Source organism: Barbus barbus, assembly GCF_936440315.1.
Source record: "Barbus barbus genome assembly, chromosome: 36".
Taxonomy (NCBI): Eukaryota; Metazoa; Chordata; class Actinopteri; order Cypriniformes; family Cyprinidae; genus Barbus; species Barbus barbus.
In genome coordinates this window covers 21,490,538-21,512,143 of record NC_136714.1, presented here as the reverse complement: position 1 = coordinate 21,512,143, position 21,606 = coordinate 21,490,538, and the positions used below count along the sequence as shown (strand labels likewise).

At 36.5% G+C, this 21,606-nt stretch overlaps 4 protein-coding genes across 17 annotated transcripts in view; 2 read left to right on the top strand and 2 right to left on the bottom strand.

The window, feature by feature from the left end:
- Positions 1-2,091, top strand: part of LOC306856272 (spectrin alpha chain, non-erythrocytic 1) — a 32,513-nt gene extending 30,422 nt beyond the window's left edge. For all 11 annotated transcript variants that reach the window (XM_079395437.1, XM_079395442.1, XM_079395440.1 and 8 more), the window contains 5 exons: positions 611-807; positions 1,011-1,064; positions 1,153-1,299; positions 1,373-1,520; positions 1,639-2,091. In XM_079395437.1, coding sequence (XP_079251563.1) covers positions 611-807; positions 1,011-1,064; positions 1,153-1,299; positions 1,373-1,520; positions 1,639-1,764 — 672 coding nt within the window. In that variant the 3' untranslated portion in view covers positions 1,765-2,091. The remainder of the gene's footprint in view (positions 1-610; positions 808-1,010; positions 1,065-1,152; positions 1,300-1,372; positions 1,521-1,638) is intronic.
- Positions 2,085-6,239, bottom strand: LOC306856274 (cytoplasmic dynein 2 intermediate chain 2-like). Its single transcript, XM_079395447.1, has 9 exons — positions 5,864-6,239; positions 5,521-5,772; positions 5,325-5,434; positions 5,091-5,248; positions 4,079-4,188; positions 3,819-3,986; positions 2,821-3,053; positions 2,563-2,720; positions 2,085-2,467 (listed from the first exon to the last, which is right to left on the bottom strand). Exons 1-9 carry the CDS (start codon positions 5,939-5,941, stop codon positions 2,229-2,231), a joined length of 1,506 nt encoding a protein of 501 aa, XP_079251573.1. The 5' UTR covers positions 5,942-6,239; the 3' UTR covers positions 2,085-2,228.
- A 499-nt stretch (positions 6,240-6,738) lies between these two features.
- LOC306856271 (protein SET-like) lies at positions 6,739-10,781 on the bottom strand. Of its 2 annotated transcripts, none has more exons than XM_079395433.1 (8): positions 10,490-10,781; positions 9,500-9,557; positions 9,265-9,407; positions 9,057-9,160; positions 8,856-8,969; positions 8,597-8,767; positions 8,373-8,516; positions 6,739-8,195 (listed from the first exon to the last, which is right to left on the bottom strand). In XM_079395433.1, the coding sequence occupies exons 1-8, from the start codon at positions 10,560-10,562 to the stop codon at positions 8,175-8,177; spliced, it is 828 nt and encodes a 275-aa protein (XP_079251559.1). In that variant the 5' UTR covers positions 10,563-10,781; the 3' UTR covers positions 6,739-8,174. The 2 variants fall into 2 exon arrangements, with proteins under 2 accessions (XP_079251559.1, XP_079251560.1); XM_079395434.1 differs by having other exon boundaries at positions 6,747-8,195; positions 8,378-8,516.
- Positions 10,782-13,049: 2,268 nt separating this feature from the next.
- LOC306856270 (cytospin-A-like) overlaps positions 13,050-21,606 on the top strand; it is a 31,696-nt gene continuing 23,139 nt past the window's right edge. Inside the window, exons 1-2 of one of the 3 annotated variants that reach the window (XM_079395431.1) lie at positions 13,050-13,173; positions 20,430-20,610. In XM_079395431.1, the coding sequence (XP_079251557.1) occupies positions 20,467-20,610 (144 nt within the window). In that variant the 5' untranslated portion in view covers positions 13,050-13,173; positions 20,430-20,466. Of the gene's footprint in view, positions 13,174-15,993; positions 16,103-20,083; positions 20,136-20,429; positions 20,611-21,606 lie in introns of those variants that run through there. The other 2 variants (XM_079395432.1, XM_079395430.1) reach the window with 2 other exon arrangements.

Sequence of the window (21,606 nt, the reverse complement as noted above, 5' to 3'; positions counted from 1 at the left end):
GTTTAAAGGATCAGTATTTATTTGAAATAGAAGTCTTAACATAAATATTTTTACTGCGTTTTGATCAATTTAATGTGTACTTGATGTATAAAAGGGTTTATTTCTTTAAAAAAAAAAAATTTACTGACAACAAACCTTTTAAACAGTAGTGTGTATTATAAAAAATAGCGAATACATCGTTTCTGATCAAAAATTGCTTTAAGAAAAATCCAAAGAAGTGTTTTATTTGCTAAATGGTAAATTCCAGGCCTAGTCATGCGAATTGATAAAATCCTAAAAATATAATATAATACAAATATAAATTTGTACAACTCTAGTTGTGTTGAGCTCTAAATTATTTCATCTGCAAGACATTTCAGTACAATATACATAGTGAGTACAATATTTTTATAGTCACTCTGTAAATCAAGTTTTTCTTTAGTGAAACTTTGCTATGTGTGTGTCCTATTTATATAATGGAATTCATTGGCCAGAAAGTGGACTAACATTTCACTTTATAAGTCTGCGAGAAAGAGGACATTAAAACACTTGAGACAGTAATAGATACTTGGTCACACTGAACTGTAAGATGCTCTGTTCTCATGTCTTATCCCTGGGGTTTTCTCTGCAGCGCAAGCACCAGGAGATTCGTGCCATGCGCAGTCAGCTGAAGAAGATCGAGGATCTGGGAGCAGCCATGGAGGAGGCGCTGATCCTGGACAACAAATACACAGAGCACAGCACCGTGGGTCTGGCCCAACAGTGGGACCAACTCGACCAACTGGGCATGAGAATGCAACACAACCTGGAACAACAGATCCAAGCCAGGTGACACTTCTCAAACCAGTCCATATAATATTTTTTCATTATAATATAATATAATACTATAAAGAACATCGTTTAATTATTATATTATTGCTTTTTATTATAATACAATTTTGTTTTTTAAACCATTGTTTTTGTTGTTTATAAATTATACACTTTTTTAACATGTAATTTTACTTCATCTTTTTCTTGTAATTCTTTTCTAGAAACACTACAGGAGTAACAGAAGAGGCCCTGAAGGAGTTCAGCATGATGTTCAAGTGAGTAGTCCACTTTAATGAAATACAAAACATTACAATGCTAAACTCAAGCGTTCTTGAAAATGTAATATAAATGTTTCTTTCTCAGGCACTTCGACAAAGAAAAATCTGGACGTCTCAATCACCAGGAGTTCAAGTCCTGCCTGCGGTCTCTGGGTTACGACCTGCCCATGGTTGAAGAAGGAGAACCAGACCCAGAGTTTGAGTCCATCCTGGACATAGTGGATCCAAACAGGTGAGAAACATCATCTGTGGATGAGCTAAATATTCAGTGTTTTTGTCATGGAGCTAACATTTGTTTTGTTCAGGGATGGAAACGTGTCCTTGCAAGAGTATATGGCCTTCATGATCAGCCGAGAAACGGAGAACGTGAAGTCAAGCGAGGAGATCGAGAGCGCTTTCCGTGCTCTCAGCGCCGAAAACAAACCTTTCGTCACCAAGGAAGAACTCTACCAGGTACAATATATCAAACCCATGCCATTTACAATCAGTATTGAACCTTTGGCCTCAGTTTCATGTTTGACGTTAGAAAGATGATCTTACCTTTATCTTATCTAACCTTCTGTGTTTACAGAACCTGACAAAGGAACAGGCAGACTACTGCATTTCCCATATGAAGCCCTACTTGGACAGCAAGGGCCGCGAGATCCCATCAGCTTTCGACTTTGTGGAATTCACCCGCTCGCTCTTCGTCAACTGATTCCCCGCCCCCTGCCTGCCAGTGACCAATCGGGATGCGTTTTCCCCCCTTCACAAGAACACAGCCAAACTGCATGGATCTGAATTGAAATTCTCTATAGCACCCAATATAGCAATATCTGTATCTTGCTATCACTCTTAACCCTGCGTATTTATCTGACACCTCCTCATGCTTCACTGACAATAGTGTAGTGGATCTGTCTGCATTTAATGTGGTTGTTTTAGCTAAGTGCTTTGCTTTGTTTAACAAATCCTATAGAGAAGATATGCTGTAACATCACCCATGAGACTGCAGTGTGCTTAAATAAACGCTACTGGTTATAACTGGAAGGAGTTGTCAGTGTTTTTATTTTACGGTGCAAATGTACAGTTGAAGATATGCATATATATATACACAATGAATATATAAATGTGTTTTAAGAACACTCAAGCAGGACAGTTTCTAATGACAAAGTTAAAACAGACTCAGTCTGCCACCTCATTGGCCAGCTGTTCCAGCATTGCAGTCTCCTTGGCACCTTGTTCTGTTAACTCGCCACTGAGCTGCCAGATGTTGACGCTACCATCTGCATTGCCCACTGCAATCAGATTTGTGTGTTTGGGGTTGAACTCCAGGCAATACGTTGGCTGACCGCTTGTGTTTTGGTCAATTGTGACAACTGGCCTTAAAGACCTTTGACCCAAATCAAACATTTGAACCAGTCCTAAAAATGATGGAAAAAAAGTAAAATGGTAAAAAAAATATATATATATATAGAGAGAGAGAGAGAGAGAGTTTGGAGAATTACAAACATCTCACCCTGTCCTGTGGCTGCAGCAAAGACTAGAGGGCGTGTAGGTGACCACCTCACCCCAAACACGTATGAATCGGACACCCGTAGAGACAGCAGGGGACGGGGCTGGAGCACAGTGTGCAGATGAGCCAAACCATCTGTCCCAACACTTACAAACAAATTCCTAAAATCAGAAACACCAGATGTTACAATTACTGCCAGTTAGCCTTAAAGTAGATATTATACTAAGTAAATAAAGAACAAAAAAACCCCACAAAGCTCACCTATGGAATGGTGAAAAGTCGACTTCGTGTACTGGGCCCCTTCGTGGTGAGAAAGCGAATTGTACTGGGGCCCGCAGTGTTACGCTCTCACCATCAGGGGGCACTGCTGCTACCGTCTCACTGCTGAAGGAGCATTTGAGCACAAGGCCTCCCTCTGAGCCCACCAAGAATGTGTCGAGGTCCCACGGGGAAAGCGCAACAGAGGTTACTCCTATATTGGTGCTACCTCGGGTCTTCAGGGAGAAACAACTGTATTGTATTATTAGGGTGAACTGCGCAAAAATGTGTCATGGTCACATTTAATCCCATAATCAAAAGATTATTATTATATTATATTACATTATATTTTATTGCACTGTGAAAAAAACTGCATTATAACAGTAAAATAAATACTGCCGTAATATATATAAATTTTCTTACAAATGACATACTATATAATTTTATCGTTACATACCAGGCTTATTATAGCTAAAAAATAGTTACAAATAAATCATTTAAAAAAAAATTGTTACTTGTTATAAAATAAAAAGTAACTGAATTAATGTAAAAATAAATTAAAATTATTTTCTCTCAGTTAGTTGCCAAAGCAACATTTCTCATTTTCATTTTAATTAGTTTTACCTGATATACTAAAATAAACTAAATTAAAAAAAACAAATAAAAATCATTTAATTTAATTATTTTTCTTAAAATCTATATAAACATTTTTTTTTAATAAAATGACAAAAACACAACACAATAACTAAAATTTTACCAAAATTTAAATGAAAACAGAAAATGTAAAAAAACATTTGAATATATATATATATATATATATATATATATATATATATATATATATATATATATATATATATATATATATATATATATATATTCAAATAGACCATGCGGTTCATTAGGGTAATTCTTTCATTACATCATCTTCACAAAGAAAACTGCACAGATTGCAATTTTTCCTAAAACATTTTTGGCCAAGACCATATTGTGACACCCACTTTGCTTGCTGCTCCACTCTGAGGCACTTGCTGTTGGACAAGAGCATATCCAGAACTCAAGATGAGTTTAGCTTCAGCTCCATCAACAGTCCACAACAGAACTCTTCCTCCTGACCCGGTGCTCAGTACAGTAAACTCCCCTCGGCGAGCCCCTGGGACCCAGCTGACCTGTGCACACAGAAACACTCTGCATTTATGACTCACTGAATACTTATTCATCACGTTTCAGTCAAAGACTTTTTATTTAATAGGTTAAATACCTGATAAACTGGATCACGGTGAGTATCTGCAGACATTCCCGTCTGAGCCAGAATGAGGTCCTGTGAGCGACTGGTGTCCCAGACCAGCACCTCACCACTGTACAGCCCCCCTAATGACACCATAAAGAGGAAATGAGCCATCAATATTTATTTGTCCCTAATAACTTAAGGTTTGGATTGCACTTAGGAATGTAATTGGCAAATACTGCAGTATGAAAATATTTGAGAATACCACTTGCACGAGTTACACTTTATGAGATTGTTGATGTCCAGACTTATTTATTGATAAATGTTTGGCTCTTTAGCTCTTTTCAGGATGCTTAAGAATTATACTTGCCATAAAGTCTATTTGCCATTTAAATTTTTAGCACTGTGGCATTATTTTCATGACTAATAAGTACATTTATCTCTAAAATTCTATTTTCATATTTACATACAAAATGTTCAAGATTTGGGGGTAATTGTTTTTGTATTTTTGAAAGAGGTATCTTATGGCCACCTTTATTTGATTAAAAATACAGAAATACCATTTTTTATTTATTTGATTATTTTCAACTAATGTAAAAACTGTTTTATTAATCCTGTCTTGGCAAAGCTGAATTTTCAGCATCATTACATTATTAGTCTTCTCATGATCCTTCAGAAACCATTCTAATTTGCTGATTCGCTGCTCTAGAAACATATTATTATCAATGTAATGTTTTAGTCATTATAATGTTCTATCCATCCATATTTAATAGTGATAGTTGTTTATCTGCCTCAAATATTGCTAATTTAAAACATAAAAACCTCGCATTCAGACAGGATGATTTTTATTTCTGTATTAATTAACTGACATGACAAAAATAATTTTACAATGCCAAGAATTTCCATTTTATGCCATTTTCTTTATGCAAATATTTCACATTTTATGTTTTTAATTATTTAGAGGTAAAAAATGAACCTAGCGTCTGTGATTCACCTTTCAATAGATTAAAAAAACAATCTTGATTTTGTAAATGTGTGTCCATACCAGCCACTACAGACGGTTTCAGAGGATGGAAGCACAAACACATGACTGGAGTGGCCACGTCTATGATCACATCCGGCCGTTTTGGGTTGAGGTTCTGTCGGTCCAGGTTCCACATGCACACGTAAGCCTTCTCATTGCTCCAATCCCCATCATCCACTCTAAACCCCAAAAAAATAAGGTTAACATTACGACAGCAGGTGGTTTTATGTGTCTGTATGGGGAAAGGGCTGTTACCGGCCAAATCCACAGCCTATGACCGAGCCGGTGCAGTTCCAGGACACACTGGTGACTTGCAGACCCCTTTCCTGAGCATCAACATGCTGAAGACGGTACATGCAGGACACCTGTGCAAAAAAAAAAAAAAAAATCACCAGTTGTAAGATCATTTTTAAATACAAGTATTAATATATTTTGCATTCAAGGCTCTCACCGACTCATTCTGATCCTCCCAGTTCACTTCAAACCCATCAAAAGCATGACTCTTGGAGTTTTTCACCAGTTCTTTGATAACTACGTCTTCAGTTCTATGCAAGAAGTCCAGCAGACCAGGAAAGTGAGATATGTCTTGATCTAGGGAGAGTGTTTGAATGATCTGGTCTTGTGTCTGGGTGCTGTTGTGTAACACATCTTTGGCTTGTGTTTCAGCCTCTGCTGTGTGAACTGGAAGAGTTTGACAGCTTCTCTGGGCGGGAATAAAACACACAATCACCACACAAAAGGACTGATATTTTTCAAGTGCATAAATATTAAGGTAAGAAAACTTTGTTACTTACTGATTCTAGTGTTTGCTGATGTGTCTTTCTCCATGTCGATTCGGCACCAATTAAGTCAAGCGTTTCATCCGTGAACATGTTTAAAATTTCTCACACTTCAGAAAAAGGTATAACGTTATGTTCATATCTCTACAAAATGTTTTTTAACATTTCAAGACGTTAGTTAGCTTTGAGCTAGCGCTTCATTTTCATTAATCACGATTTTCCGGTTATTCATAATATTTACAAACTGTTTTATGTTCGGCGAATCAATATCTGCTTCTATGAATGGGAAAACACTTCTTATCGCTAATTTTGCAGGTTATTTTATTATATTTGGCCACTGCGCAGTTTTTCGTTCCTCCATTGCTACCCAAGATGTGACATCCGTGACGACGCTGCCATGGATACCGTGAGCCAATCAATGATTGGATGTCCGCTGTCGTCACTGGTGTTAGCTTTTGATTGGTCAACCTACTTTCCGCAGTTTCAGTTTTAAAGGACATTTTTCGTGGGTCATTCTTATAATTAGGTGTCTTTTGGGCTTTGAAAATAAATTAAAAAAACACTAACACTAGTTGGTAAAATGCTATTGGACGTGAACGTTTTCAGAAGTTATACCTACAAAAACATCGTATAAAACTGACTGGCACATGAAAAAAATACATATACATGACTGTCATGAAAAAGTACATAATAGCCTCAGGCGTCTAATAAATAGAAATAATATAATGTGTCGCCGTCCTTTTTATATATTATATATACTGATCGTAATACAGATCACTTAACATTTTTTCTCACGTGTCCACTCTAAAAACTGATTTATTGGGACTGGGGTGACATTAAATTTGCATGTACATGGTGTGTGAATAAGCCATCTTATTCATTTTAGAATTATACTTTTAGAAACATTTTTATTATTAATTTGAAGAGAGAAATTATTAGTTTCCCTTGGATATCCAGTAACTTGGTGTACGTTTCACCATTAATGATCAGCATCACAATCAGACACACCCACACCCAAATAATAATTATTAGAATGATCACTATAAGAATTAAAATTCAATTTAACACACAAAAAACACCACCCATTAATGTAATAGATCCCTCCCCCCATTCCGTTCAATGAAAATGTTATGGATATTTTGGTGTAGCTCTGGGAAAACGACCGTAGTCCAATAAATCAAAATGACTTAAATTGAGTTTTTTGGTCAAAAGTGGTGTGCAATGTAATAAAAAGGTCTCATTTTAAGCAAACTCTTTAGAGCTCTAAGCAGTTCAAATGTAACATTATAAAAGCCATATCTTGTTTTTTGGAGTTAAAAGGGACTGAATTGTAGTAATAACCCAGCTGTCTGCAATACCTCAAAAAGTTTCAACATTAAGCTAAACAAACTATAAGATTACAGTTAAAGTTGTACCAAAACACTTATATAAGTGTACTAAAAAACACCTTGTACATGTTCATTTATGCATGTCCAATGAAGAAAACAGGTGGAGAAAAGACCACTTGTAGAGTTCTTTAAGATACTACAGGCTTTATCTCATTTAAATAATCCTTTAATTAGCCAAGCTCAAAATTACAAGAGGAAGTTTGTGTTTTGTTTTTATTAAAAATGTTTCAAACCTCATGGGTGTCTGTAAAACATTACAATGAAAATTCAATCAACATAAACCCAAATGTTGATGTGTCAAATGCCCACTTGCCCCACCAGACCCCATTGAACTGTCAACAATAATAACTGTCATACCCTGATATTGACCCCAAAACATTTACAAGAGGTGACAGGAGCTAGCTGGTGCTTTCCTTTTGTCCAATATATCACATTAGGAAAAACAGTGTCAACTCTTTGGGGCCCACCTCTGCATTAAAGAAAATATACAAAAAAAAAAAAGGCGAGTGGCTAGGTATGTACACTATGATTAGATCACTGCACCATGGCTTATTACTTCAACTCACAACCATTCACAGAAAAAAAAAACATTTCATATACTTAATATATAAACTGCTATTTACTTCGGTTTAGTCTACAGAGGATGACGTGCAGATTGTTAATATTTCATATTTGTCTTTGGAGATGGTTGTAATTAAAGATGACGCAAGAGGCTTCAGCAACGAGATGCCACTAGTTTTCCAATGCAGGAACTGTATGTCCAGGGAATTAACTGGGTTTAGACATGGTCAGGACAGGAGAGGCTTCAGTAGAACAGAGGATGGAGCACAAAAAAATAAAAAAATAAAAATAAGAACAGCTTTTTGCTCCCATGGTTGGAGGACGACTTCAAAAAGGAAATAACAGGTACAAGTGTTGGAATATGTCCTTATCAGCCTTTAGTCATCCTCACCATCATCCTGAAAAAGAATAGAAGAAAAATAAATTTAGGGTCAAACTGTGCCAGTTTCTGAAATTGTTACAAATACATTTTAACTCCATGTCCATATATAAACCACAATAACTGCCATACATTACAATACAATGTAAGTGTAATTAGCCCTCAAATTAAAGCCAAAGCTTTAAATAATTCTCACCTCACCATCTTCTCCATCATCATCCTCTTCATCTTCCTCTCCCTCATCTTCGTCACCCTCTTCGTCGATGTCCTCCAAACCCTCCTCCTCTTCCTCATCGTCTTCCTCCTCACCTTCACCCTCTTCTTCATCCATATCAGGAACCTGAGAAGAGAGGAAAAGATAAGTACAAGTTCTGACTTGCTAACACTAATATAGACCTGCAGTAATGCAATATTTCTTACCAGGTAGTACTGCAGAGGGTTGGGCCAGATGTCATCTTTAATGACCTCCCCGAGTTCATCAGCCCCTGCGTCGGAGTGATCGGTGAACCAGGTGAAGAAGCTCTCGGGCTCTTCATGTTGCCTTTTCTTCCCTGCCTTGCTCGGTGTCTGTCCAGTACGCTTCGTCAGGTCCTGCAGCATGCATAACCGGTTAACAGACAACCAATAGGAAATGGCATCAGGTCAAAACAGACCCCAAAAACATGAATTGTTAACCCACCTTTCCAGCCTTCCATTTGATTTCAGTGGATTTTGAAGACGGGTCACCACTCTCGTTCAAGTGGAACTCTTTTGAGAGGACTTTGTTTTCAAAGTATGGATTTTCATCAAAGTACTGCAGAGAAGATACAAAGGTCAGACAACTGGTTTGTCACAGTTGTGCATTACTTTCAGAATCGACCAGACGAAAAAGGGTACTTACAAAATCTATTCTGTAACCTGATTTGATGTCCTCAAATTCTGTGACCTCCACTCTGGTCAGGTAATGAAGTGCTTCTTCATCCTCCTCACCGAGCAAGGCTGAGACTATTAGTCAAAAGTGAAAAATAAAACATTAGAATACAATACATTAATCCATTTCAGAAGTAAACCAGATTTAACTAATCTCAATATTATACGCATCTTCTCACCTTGTGGATGGTTGACGAATGTTGTGACCCAGAAGTTAGGAATTTTGGCTATGAGTTCTGATCTCTTCTGGAAGAATGGCTGGCGTAGCTTATTGTACTTCTGCTCTACTTTTAAAATTTCCTCACTTGCTTGCTCGTTCAATCTGAAAATAAAGAAACAAAAACGGAAATGCAAATTCATAAAAAAAATAAAATAATGATTTGTAAACTTATAAATGATGCTCCAACAACTTACCTGTCGATTTCATTCTGTACTTCATCAATGTGTTCAATTGCCTCCTGTTGCTCTTTTTCTGAAACACAATAAATCGTAAAATTAACACAAAAGGTTAAGTCGCTATGCCATTAATATCCTGCGAAAAGTTGCAGGACAAAATTACACGTGCATGCAATCCTTATATACAGAGTAACAAAAGCATGACTTCACAAATTACACACGTGCAGCTACATACTAAACAAACAATGCATTTCTACAAGGTAAGCACGATCTATTTCATAAATTACAACAAAACAAAGCAACATTGTTTTACGCAGCCTCATCCGATTCAAAACAATAAACTTAAGTTAAAAGTGAAAGCGTGGTGTTAACGCCGGCTCAATCCGGTGCAGTTTCAGCAGCAGCTGCGCAAGGCCGCGAGGTTTAAACGGAGGAGGAGGCCACGCGCTGGGCCACATTTACCTTCCTACCAATGAATTACACATTACTGCACTGCATTAAAAGTTAGATGGGATCAGAATATAATTTCGACCCGCTTGAGCGTCATTAAACACCACTAGGGCGATTTGTGATGCAGCGGCGGCGTGGTTTGGGGACACATGATGGCGGGGGAGACACAATAAGCGGTTAGCCTATTAGCACACGACATGGGCGCAACACAATAGCACTCGAGCCACGTTGGTTTTAAAAAGCACAGTTGAGCACATAAATAATTGGAAACCACCAGGAAATGTGATGTTTTTGTAAACTAAACGGCATGCTAGCGCTATGTTCGTCGCGCGTGGCACAATGAAGCCGCCGCGCGAGGAAACATGGCCTCCGGTGCGCGCAACATCCCTTTACTAAAATTTCACCGACGTTTGCTGGATTAAACGGGCACAAACTCGGGCTTCGCTTAAATGTTCAATTAAACGCCAAGCGGCTTGTTAAAATTGATATTAATGCTTTAAACGCAATAAGTGTAAGTTACTGAAAATGGCGGTGCGCAGGAGGCCGCCATTACTTTACCCGAGGTCTCGTCCGCTCCGTCGTGATTCGAGTTCTGCTCCTTTCGGCTCACTTTCGCCGCCGACGCCGACATTATTCCCCACAGCCGAGGATTTGCCTTCTTACTCCTAAAACAAAGACTCCGGGACGTCCTCCTCCGCTCGAGGAAAGCGAAAGAAGGGGAAATAAAGTTGGTTCTAGCTCAGTATAGAAGTGCGAATATCACAACGTGTGTTGCGCTTCCCCTCCACAAATACAACACACGCGCACTCAAACCAGAGACGCGTATCACAGCACGCGCCTCCTCCTTTCTGACGCGCGCCACCAACGCGCTTTAGGAGAATAAAGAGCCACACCTCCTCCTGGGCAAGCAGAATGCAATATATATAATATAACATATGGATTGGTAATATTTAAAATAAATAATAAGAAGAAGAAGACACGAGTTAATTGGGGTAGAAAAATACTTTGATAAAAAATATTGGTGATTAAAAAAACACTGATACGATTTTTTTTTAATGTTTTGGATAGAAATCTCTTATCCAGGCTATATTAATATTGTGAAATATTATTGCAATTTAAAATAACAGTTTTCTGTTTGAATATATTTTAAAATGTGAATTATTCCTGTGATGCAAAGCTGAATTTTCAGCAGCTATAGCTCAGTCTTCAGTGTCACATGATCCTTCAGAAACATTTCTATTATGCTGATTTGGAGCTCTACATTTTTTTATTATTATTATTATTATTATTATTAATGCTGAGAACATTTGTGCTGCTCCTTTGTAAAATTTGACACTGGATCACAAAACCAGTTTTAAGGGTAATTTGTTTTTTAAATACATAATTTATAAGCTGAATAAATAAGCTTTCCATTGTATGGTTTGTTATGATCGGATAATATGTGAAAATCTGGAATCTGATGGTGCAAAAAAAATCCAAATACTGAGAAAATCGCCTTTTAAAGTTGTCCAAATGAAGTCCTAGGCAATGCATATTACTAAACAAAAATTAAGTTTTGATATATTTACAGTAGTATATTTACAAAATATCTTCATGAAACATGATCTTTACTTAATATCCTAATGATTTTTGGGAAATCAATAATTTTGACCCATACATTGTATTTTTGGCTATTGCTACAAATATACATGTCCTACTTATGACTGGTTTTGTGGTCCAGGGTCACATATATCTTTGCTGTCACTTTGTCAATTTAATATTTCTTTGGTGAACGCCATATTTCATATTTCACCTATATTCAACAAAGTCACACAGGCTTATCGTAGACGTAGATAATATAAACTATGGAGCTGAAATCCTGTAATCTCAATGAATTCATAATATATTATATGTTTATAGATATTTGACATGGTTTTGCATCTGATTGTGTTGACCCATATTGTGTTTTGGCCGAAAAATATTTTTTATGAACATTTTGAGGAAAATTTATACATGCTTATAAATATTTAGCTTTGCTAATCCTCAGACATAATATATAAACTTAAGAGTTACAGTGATTACATTTTAAAGTTGCTTTCGATATGTCCATCCATGTATGTTTTACAAAGCGCGCGGCCGTGCGCGTCTCCGAAAAAAAGACATATCTCAAGCAAATAGCTAGCTACTTTTTGTGAAGCCAGACATCATAAAGAAAATACATGCGTGTTTTTGAGCAGACAATTCATATATTACTTTATTCAATTATTCAATATGTTTTTTTATGTTCAAAATACAGTGATGCCAGTGTCCTGATATTTTATCCTACTCGTCATTTTTCCTACCGGGGCTTACTGCGCATGCGCACATCAATATTTCGTTCTTTTTCTCGCGCTGAACAACAATATTTAATGCATCTGCATTACTGTAAGGGGTAGGTTTAGGGTTGGAGTAGGTGTAGACGTTAATAAAACACAATCTAATAGGTAGAAAAAAATATTTATTGTTAATATCACAATATAACGCGAATATAACACATGATTACTGTATTTGCGTTACTGTAAGGGTAGGTTTAGGGTTGTGTAGACATTAATAAATCATAATTTAGTAGTATTAACTGAGGCCAGATAGAGCTTAATTATGATTTATGCTTGAATGTGTATAGTTATGGTTTCTAAATTACAACCAACCACACATTAGGGAAGTGTCTTTATGAAAGAGATTATTTGACTTTAATTAACTGTAACTAAGATTTTCATGTAATGTGACAGAGTAAACAAACTTCTTGAAGACTGCAATAGTCCTTTGATCTGGGTCATCCACATTTGGGAATGTCCTGCAACCTTTGTTTCAGTGTCCCATTTTTTTAACTGTTAACCACTACTACATACTGCTACAAAAACAATTATTTGGGGAGTTTAAAGTTTCTTTAAACAAATGTCCTTCATATTCTTCCACCACACTTCAGTCTACACAACACAAATAAATTCTTCGGCATAAGCAAATTTAGTAAAAGACCTTTATTTTGAAAAATACGGCAATTTACAAAGAAAAAAACTACCGATTATTGTTTCCTGCTTCACATCACGTTCGGTGTCTGCTGGGAGGACTGGGAAGCACAAGATCACTCCGCTGCCGGGGAACCGGAAAGACGTGCCTTTTTTTTATTTATTTATTTTTTTTTATGTTTATTTTCTTTTCTGTAATGAAGACGCCAGCCTGCGTCCATTTGGATACATCCTAGGAAGTTCTCCGAGGTACGCAAGGTAAAATGTCATGCAAGTCATTGTCCTGTTCTTCTGAATTGTGTCGATTGTCGTCAGTTCTGTCGGTAAAGAACAATTTAGCGATTTAATTAACTTTTTTCCTAAATGAAAAATCATAAACAACAGTGTATGAATCTTTGTTTGATGTCATAGCAAACTGCAACTATATAACTGATGATAAGTTTATGTCTTGATGGAAATATTGTTACGTTTGTCATAAGATGAGTCATAATAACGTTTATTATGTAAATTATGATGGCAGCTGTGCCAGTTTCAAGTTAAGATGCATGTCACATTTCATGAATAGAGTGCATTTTAGTTTTCCATTACTTTTTTTTTTTTTAAAGCTTAAAAGGCATAAATCCCTTTGTGGAGAGATCTATTAGATATGTTTGACAAGCTAGTATTTAGCATGAAAAGTAACTAATTTTAAACAGATTGTCCAGATTTTGAGCCTGTCCCACATCAGAGGACTTTTGGTAAATGTCATCATTTTGATGTGTTTTATGAATAGATAATTATTGTATATTATGTCACACCACATGACAAAATGATTTTATGCAGACTATCTTTATATACAGTTAATAAGACTGTATCATAATGGTAATTATTTAACAAAAAGAGGCAATCACTAATGGCAAGAGAATTTCCTTTACTGTTGTTCGGTATATGCTCTGAGTCTATGGCATCCATAGCTTTTTCTTCTCATGAAGGCATTTGATGAGCTGGTTTGAATTGATTCTAGCACATTCCAGTCAACCCAACGCCCCCAGACATCCAAAGCATTTTGGGGAGTGCTTCAGGGCAGAGTATGTGGATAATGGCAAACCCTCATAGCTGGTCATAGAAAGATTGATTGCAGTAGGAATATCAAATATACTGCCGCTCAAAAGTTTGGGATCAGTAAGATTTTTTATGTTAAGTTTCATCAAGGTTGTATCTATTTGATCAAAAATACAGAAAAATATTAAAACATTTTTTTTGAAATATTATTGCAATTTAAAATAGCAGTTTCCAATTTTAATATACTTTAAAATATAATTTATTTCTGTGATGCAACGCTGAATTTTCTGCATCGTTACTCCAGTCTTCAGTGTCACATGATCCTTCAGAAATCATTCTAATATACTGATTTATAATCAATGTTGAAAACAGTTGTGCTGCTACTTATTTTTTTTATTTTTTTTTAGGATTCTCTGATTAATAAAAAGTTAAAAAAGAACAGCATTTGTTTAAAAAATAAATTTTGTTTTACAATATACAACGCTATTCAAAAGTTTGGGGTCAGCACATTTTTTCTTTTTCTTTTTCTTTTTTAAAGAAATTAATACTTTTATTCCGGAGGAATAAAAATAAAAATCATAGTAAAGACTTATATTTTTAGAAAAGATTTCTATTTTGAACAGATGCTGCTCTTTTTAACTTTGCATTCATCAAAGAATCAAAGAAAAAAGTATTGCATGTTCCAAAAGACAATATGAAGCAGCACAACAGTTTTAACATTCATAATAAATCAACATATTAGAATCATTTCTGAAGGATCATGTGACACTAAAGAATTCAGCGCTGCATCACAGAAATAAATTCTATTTTAAAGTATATTAAAATAGCAAACCTATATTAGAAATTGCAATAAGATTTCACAATATTACTGTTTTTTTCTGTATTTTTGATTGAATAAATACATCCTTGATGAGCAGAAGAGACTCCCTTAAAAACATTAAAAATCTTACTGATCCCAAACTTTTGAGCGGCAGTATATATATATATATATATATATATATATATATATATATATATATATTAATTTAGTAGCAGGAAATCTTATTGTAATAGTAACTTATTTTGCATAGCTTTTTTATTGAGCATTTCTGCCAAAAAATTCTTTGCTGATGAATTGGGCTGCATGAAGTACTGTATGAAATTTTCTTCATTTCTCCTTTAGGGGAACAACACCTGAGGAATATTTTCTTGACACCTTTCACAGCTTAGCAATGATTGGTTAGTCATGCATTTTAAGTGCTGAGATTTAGCATGTCAAGTTTAACTTTTAAAATGTGTGGCCTTTTGCTAATGCTCTTTTCTTAAAGTCAACATGAAATCAAAACCGATCTATTTGCTTTCAAAATAAATGTTCCTGGACTTATTGTGAATGATTCTTTAGTGTGTTATACGAGAAAAAAAGATATTCGTCTTTATTAGTGATGCATCAAAATATTTTTTTTACAGAAACTTAAAAATCAAAAACAAACCAGCTCACACACTTCATTGGAAATTGTTTCAGTCAATAACCTATTTCAGTGAAAACTTTTTGTCCCTTCTGTTTTGACTGAATGGTTTTGTTTGCTGAAAATAACTAGTCTTTATAATCTTTCAAAATCAAAACATCCCTCCAACCTTCTGGCTCCATTCTAGTATGTAAAGCCTCCTTTCACAATCCAGTCAATTCCCAATGGATAAAATCAGGTACCGCCCTACTTTTTTTTTTTCTTCTCATTGAATATCCTGTATCGGAAAAGGGTGTTGTGAAACCTGTTTCATATTGACTTGATTTCACAATGTCCTTTACAACGTCAAAGAAACCTTTCTAATGGCTCATTTTAAAAATGCTGTAATGTTTTGCTTGCTGCAAGCTGATCTTTCTGATATCTTTTTGTCCTTTGAGCACTTCATTAGAAATTTGTATTGTTTCAACAGACTTGGATGAAAACGACTGCCTGTGTGCCCAGTGGGACGTCCTGTGGACGCTGACCCAGTTGTATCTCTCTTGATCAGACTGCACTCTGCTTGAGCACATTAGCAGCTCTCAGAGGAATGATTTCATTGAATGGAAGCTCTTATTAGTAGCATCATGGTTCTTATGTCTGAGAGTCAGACCCTTGGCAGAGATTAGGACCGATGTCTCACTCGATGGAAACAACCTTTAAAAGTAGTGTTTTCTCACTATGAGTACTTTTGGGATTTTTTATAGACTTATTTACAGGTTTAGGCCTCCTGCTGTAATAATTGCCGACTGTTCGGTGTGTGAGTGTAATCAACTATCCAAACAAACACATTCCTCCTTGTAGCCTTCAAACTGATGCTCAATTAACAAGCGGCTGCTGTGTCAGGTCTGTGAGGAATTTCCATTAGATTAGATGTGTGGCTGAAATATCCCAAAGAATAATCCAAACACTGAATTCATAGGTTTGTGTTGAGATACGGTGAAGGAATCGAATCCCTTGATGAAAAGAACGATTGGATAGGAGATACGATTGGATCCCTAAAGGGATTTCCTAATTCCTAAAGGTTAATAATTAAAAAAAAACTGTTAATAATTGGTTACACAGAACTTTATTACATTAATTCTCTCCTCCTCTTTCTTCAATGCCTAACAAATCTATTTCTTTCTCTCCCTGACCTTGTCTTTCTGCTTGAGCAGCACTAGTTGAAGCCTGAAAATATTGTAAACAATAACATAACTAATTACACTGGTCGGACTAAGCTCTGTTTCAGACTGATACCTCCGGTTCAGGATGGTCCTCATCCTCAACACGTGCCTTTTTCAGTCGCGGAAAATACTTTTCAATACTCATCTGGATTGAAGCAGCAAACATTCGGTGTAAGAGTAAAGAAACGACATAATTTATAATACGTTTATTTGATTCACAGCTGCTACATATAGTGTTTTGACCTCGACAACCCAACTAGGCTAGCCTACATTTTACCGCAAACTTGCGACTAGTTAACTTTCTAAAGAAGGCGCAATCGCGTTTGCTAAGGGTCGGGACTTACAGTAACATCAACACACTGAAACTATTGTATTCAGAATATAAAATATTTTATAGCACTTTTTAATCTGTGATTGTGTGTTAAAAGTGTTCACGAGATACCAACCTTTCGCCAGCCGTCTTCTCTCCACAGATGATCCAGACAGATGTGGTGTGCACGGAGGGAGGGGAGGGGAGGGGAGGGCTGTGTGTGTGTGTGTGTGTGAGGGAGAGACGCGTGAGTGACAGAGAGATGAAGAGAGAGCAGGGAAAGGAAATGCAGTTGAACGAATTCGCTGCGTGTTTTAAATAGCGTACAAAAGAATAACGAAACGCAATATGTGACGGTCGGTATTGATTTTTTTTTTCGGTGTTGAATCTGTGGCGGTCGGAATTTAATCTGTGGCGCACCGCCACAGATTCGTCTATGTGTGGGAAACACTGTCTTTCATGTTTTGCAAAGAGAAGGGTCCATTTATTCTTCTTACCCACAGCATTGCATACATTTTCTCGTCCTGCATACACAAGGGCCAAATGACTTTCCACCATCTTGCACATATTCAAAGTATCATCACACGCTGTCGCTTCCACAGGCAAATCGACCACACAGGAAGAAGTGTAAACATGGCCATTACGTCTAAAGGCTCATTCGTACCAAGAGCGATAACTAGATTAAAGTCCACACCAATGGGCGATAAAACAGGGGCGGCTTTCTGTATGGCATTTTGGGTTTGTGAAACATAGTTTCAGTTATGTCCTAAAACAAATCAAGTCAAATGGATTCTGATTAGTTGCCATCATTTATCATCTGGAAAAAAATGTTTGAAAGTGATTGCAGTGGTATTGTTCCTCTGTGTCGTAAACGATATAGTTGTGGTATAGGATTAGAGTGATAATGAAAAAGTTTGTTATAATTTGAATTAATGTTCTTGGTGTGAACGGGCCTTAAAGAAAAGTGTTGTTTTGAAATGTTTACATTTTCTGAATTTTGAAAAATGTTTAAATTTAGTGTTCTATCTACCTATATCTGATTTTGTTTGGACATCTGTGTTGAAGACTCTTGATGTACCTGGAATGACCCTTGACCTCAAGAGACATTGAAAAACACGCAAGTTCTTGGCATAGAGTTGACTTGAGAGACACAACCACCCCATTCTCAAAAGCTTTGAAAGCATATTTTTTTCTATAACCTCTTTGGAGTCCTAGAGTGCGTGTGACACACGTCAGGATGTTGTAACCTGAAATAATCAGTATTGTTTTCATTTTAAAGACTCGGTTTGCATTCTCAGCTCAGAATCCACTGGTGATCATTGAGTTTGTCCTGTTACCCGATATGAATTTGTTTGTCCTCATGTTTGAGGCTCTTTGTTTTTGAATCCTTTTTAGAAGTGTGTTGATGGATATGTCTGTGTGTTCAAGTGTTGTGGTGATGTGTTTCAGCGTGCTCAGATTTGTGCAAATGCCTGGTAGCTGTTTGCATATCAAGCACTGAAATCAAGTTTGGATGGAATGTTTTGGGTTTGACAGAAAGTTGCCTGCAGTGACCTCAAAAGTGAAAAGTTAACTGGGGCAGTTAAATCTACTCAGCTGAAGAATTTTACTGCATAGCGTCTTTCTTTTCCCTCAGGGTTTGTCCAATTATATTAAGGATTTTACAGTTTCTGAGATGTGCTTGACCCAAATGCTCAGCTTCATTGCTAATGCTTGTTAAAGTGAGTGCACCCAAAAAAATGTATTCTGTCATCATGTACTCACCCTCATGTCATTCCAATTCCAAATGATTTTCTTTTTTTGGTGAAACACAAAAGAAGATATTTTTGAAGAATGCTGTTAACCAAACCATTTCGCTACCATTTGATTTCCATTGTATGGCTAAAAAACATCAGTTTTCAAAATGCCCAAAATGTTCCACAGAAGTAAGAAAGTCAAATCGATTCATCACAATTAATTGCATCCAAAATTCACAATAAATGTGTATGTACTGTGCATATTTATTTGTATGCATAAATAAATACTCACACATACATGTGTATATATTTAAGAAATATATGTAATTTATAGGTAAATGTTGTCAGAATTTTAAATTTTAGGTGAATATCTGGAATTTATTTCTGTGTTTTTATTTCTTTACGCGCTATTATTGAAGCTATAATAGAATAATTTTCAGGATGTATTTTAATTCTTATTCTAATTTATTTGTGTTTATTTTCAGCACATAATTCATTCAATTTAAAGATGGTTACATTTTACAATACCATCAAGTTTGGCATCATTCTTTTGTTAAATATCAGGACTGTGAGTTGTGGTCTGAAGTTGGGTGTGGTGCTTTTTGTTTTGACTCCTGTTCAAGCATATCAACTTAGAAGGCTTGCGGGAAAAATAGGGGTGTTTAGGCTCGTATCTGGGCATGCCTCATCTGTTTGCCATCAAAGTATCCAAATCGCCATAGTTTCAACTTGCAAAGAGAGGCCACATAAGGGCAAGAAAAAGGTCAGTTCACTAGCTGCATGAGCATTGTGGTGAAGTCTCTGTTTTTTTTTATTTCTAGTAGTTACATCAACATGTGAGTACACTTATACTTGCACAGATCTCTCTTCTAGACTTCTTTTGTTCTTACATTACGATTGTCATAGCAACATAACTCTTACAGATGGGCTGTAGCGTTTTTACATAAGACATAGAAAATATATCGACATAAGATAAAAATTAATTCAAGAATCTTTATAAAGTCATAATATACATAAATACAAAAACATTTACCCCATTTGACCTTACAGTTGGAGTGGAACATGTTCATACACACACAAACAATTTCATTTTTCAAACAGCTTCTTTTTTTTCCCCTCTGTGGTACGTATAGCTGTTATGTTTTTTTAGCCTCAGGCCTAGCGCTGCTGCTCGGGGCTTTCAAAGCCTTTTAAGGCTAGACGCAGTTGGTCAGCTCTTCCAACGGGCTTGGCCTCCACCCATGATGATGTGATAAGAAAGGCAGTTCCATCCTCTTCTGACTCTCTTCCAATCACACAGTCTTGTGTGCATTCAAACACTGGCCAATGACTGTTTTCCCCTAAAGTGTCTGAGTTTACAGTGTGTGTGAATCTGTATAAATAGAGTCCTCGGGGACCGTAATGTTACATTCCAACTGTCTCCAAGCAAAAACATAGACTTGTACACAATGTGTTCCCCGAGGAAAATAACCAGTGCCGGAGTAAGGTAATGAGATTTTTCGATTAAAGCTCTGCATGATTGAATGCTATTGAATGCTACAGGACAAAACGAAAGGCTTGAAGAAAAAAACAATGTGGTAGCGATTGTCTTTGTGATGTATTTTTTTCTACAGCTGGGTTTACTTAGAACTGCATGCTATTCTGTTCAGAAACTGTTCTATATTTTCTGAAGGAGTGGGCTATCTGAAATTGTCATTCAGTATTAACTGCATTTTTTGTTGGTCCATTTGAATGCGTGTAATGTGTCCAAATGACTCATTGGCCGTTTTCCTTCACTTAGATTACGCTGTAAATGTATCAAGAACCTGGAGCCAAGCATGAAAAAGGCGACCAAGCCCACGGCCGCCACCTCCAGAACCTCAGCGGGCACTAAAGCCCCAGGCAGACCTGAGGGAAGCAGCAATATGGGCACAGGTGGCAAGATGACTAACAAAACCCAGAGTTCAGCTCAACTGTCTAAGGTAACTGTTTAATATGGAGGAAGCTGAAACATTTGTATTTAATCATTATGAATATGTTGAACCAAGTGCCAGCTAAGAATGTTGCATTGTGATTTGTCTAGGGCTGCAACAACTAATCGATAAAATCGATTATTATCGATTATGAAAATCATCCACAACGATTCTCATTATCGATTAATCGGGTCTGCCCACAGTGCACGTCCAACTTCAGCTGGTTAGTCAAATTACGGCACTGAATAATGCATTTCTATGGACAAAATGCATCTAAAAATAGTGGAGGAAACAGAATGAGATTCTGCCGGAGAAGCACGTGATCCAAGCTGCCCAAAACATGACAATTCTTTATTTTAAGCTTTAAGTTAATGCATAAGAGTAATGGCTTGCCCTGTCAGGCGCTTTGACAGATGCGTGTGCGTCCTCACCGCAAAAACGTTCAGTTTACGGTCATATCCTTATCTATAAATGCCACAAATTCACGCGAGCATATCCATTTTTGCATAAAGGTCCGTCCTGACAGTCTGTGTTAAGTTTAAAATACCGAATGAGCGTCGGCGCGGCGGGCGCGCGCACGCGCGTCAGACGGACAGAACACAGTAGAGAGGGAGACAATTAATAGGCTTTTCAGCGCAAACATATCCATTGTGCTGAATTATCTGTTGTTGAAAGTTAATTTACGGTTTAAAATAAATTAAAATATTTTATGAGAGTAGGAACTTTAAAGGGATAACAGCGTGTAATTGTCTGTCTGAATATAAACATGAGACGCTCCATAACGGCCTTTTACAGGATAAAGAAATGACGAGGTGACTGTGATCAAAGTAGTTCCTGCAGAACATTACTCTTACCTGTTGGTTAACACTGAGTGTGTGTTTTTATTCGTCTTTATTATTATCTTTATTATTTTAATTTTTAATAGAGGTTTAAACTATATTCAATTTTTACAATGCTTAACAAATTTATGTAAGTTTAACAATGTGTTTATGTAAGGTTTGTGCC

What these genes read in the sequence shown, in the direction of transcription:
- LOC306856274 (XM_079395447.1), bottom strand. Translation starts at nt 5,941, where the DNA reads ATGTTCACGGATGAAACGCTTGACTTAATTGGTGCCGAATCGACATGG. An exon ending in GACTTTTCACCATTCCATAG is followed by an intron (nt 2,721 to 2,820) that starts GTGAGCTTTGTG and finishes TTCTGATTTTAG; the next exon opens with GAATTTGTTTGTAAGTGTTG. An exon ending in TGCTGCAGCCACAGGACAGG is followed by an intron (nt 2,468 to 2,562) that starts GTGAGATGTTTG and finishes CATCATTTTTAG; the next exon opens with GACTGGTTCAAATGTTTGAT.
- LOC306856271 (XM_079395433.1), bottom strand. Translation starts at nt 10,562, where the DNA reads ATGTCGGCGTCGGCGGCGAAAGTGAGCCGAAAGGAGCAGAACTCGAAT. An exon ending in CAGGTTACAGAATAGATTTT is followed by an intron (nt 8,970 to 9,056) that starts GTAAGTACCCTT and finishes TCTTCTCTGCAG; the next exon opens with TACTTTGATGAAAATCCATA. An exon ending in ATGATGGAGAAGATGGTGAG is followed by an intron (nt 8,196 to 8,372) that starts GTGAGAATTATT and finishes ATTCTTTTTCAG; the next exon opens with GATGATGGTGAGGATGACTA.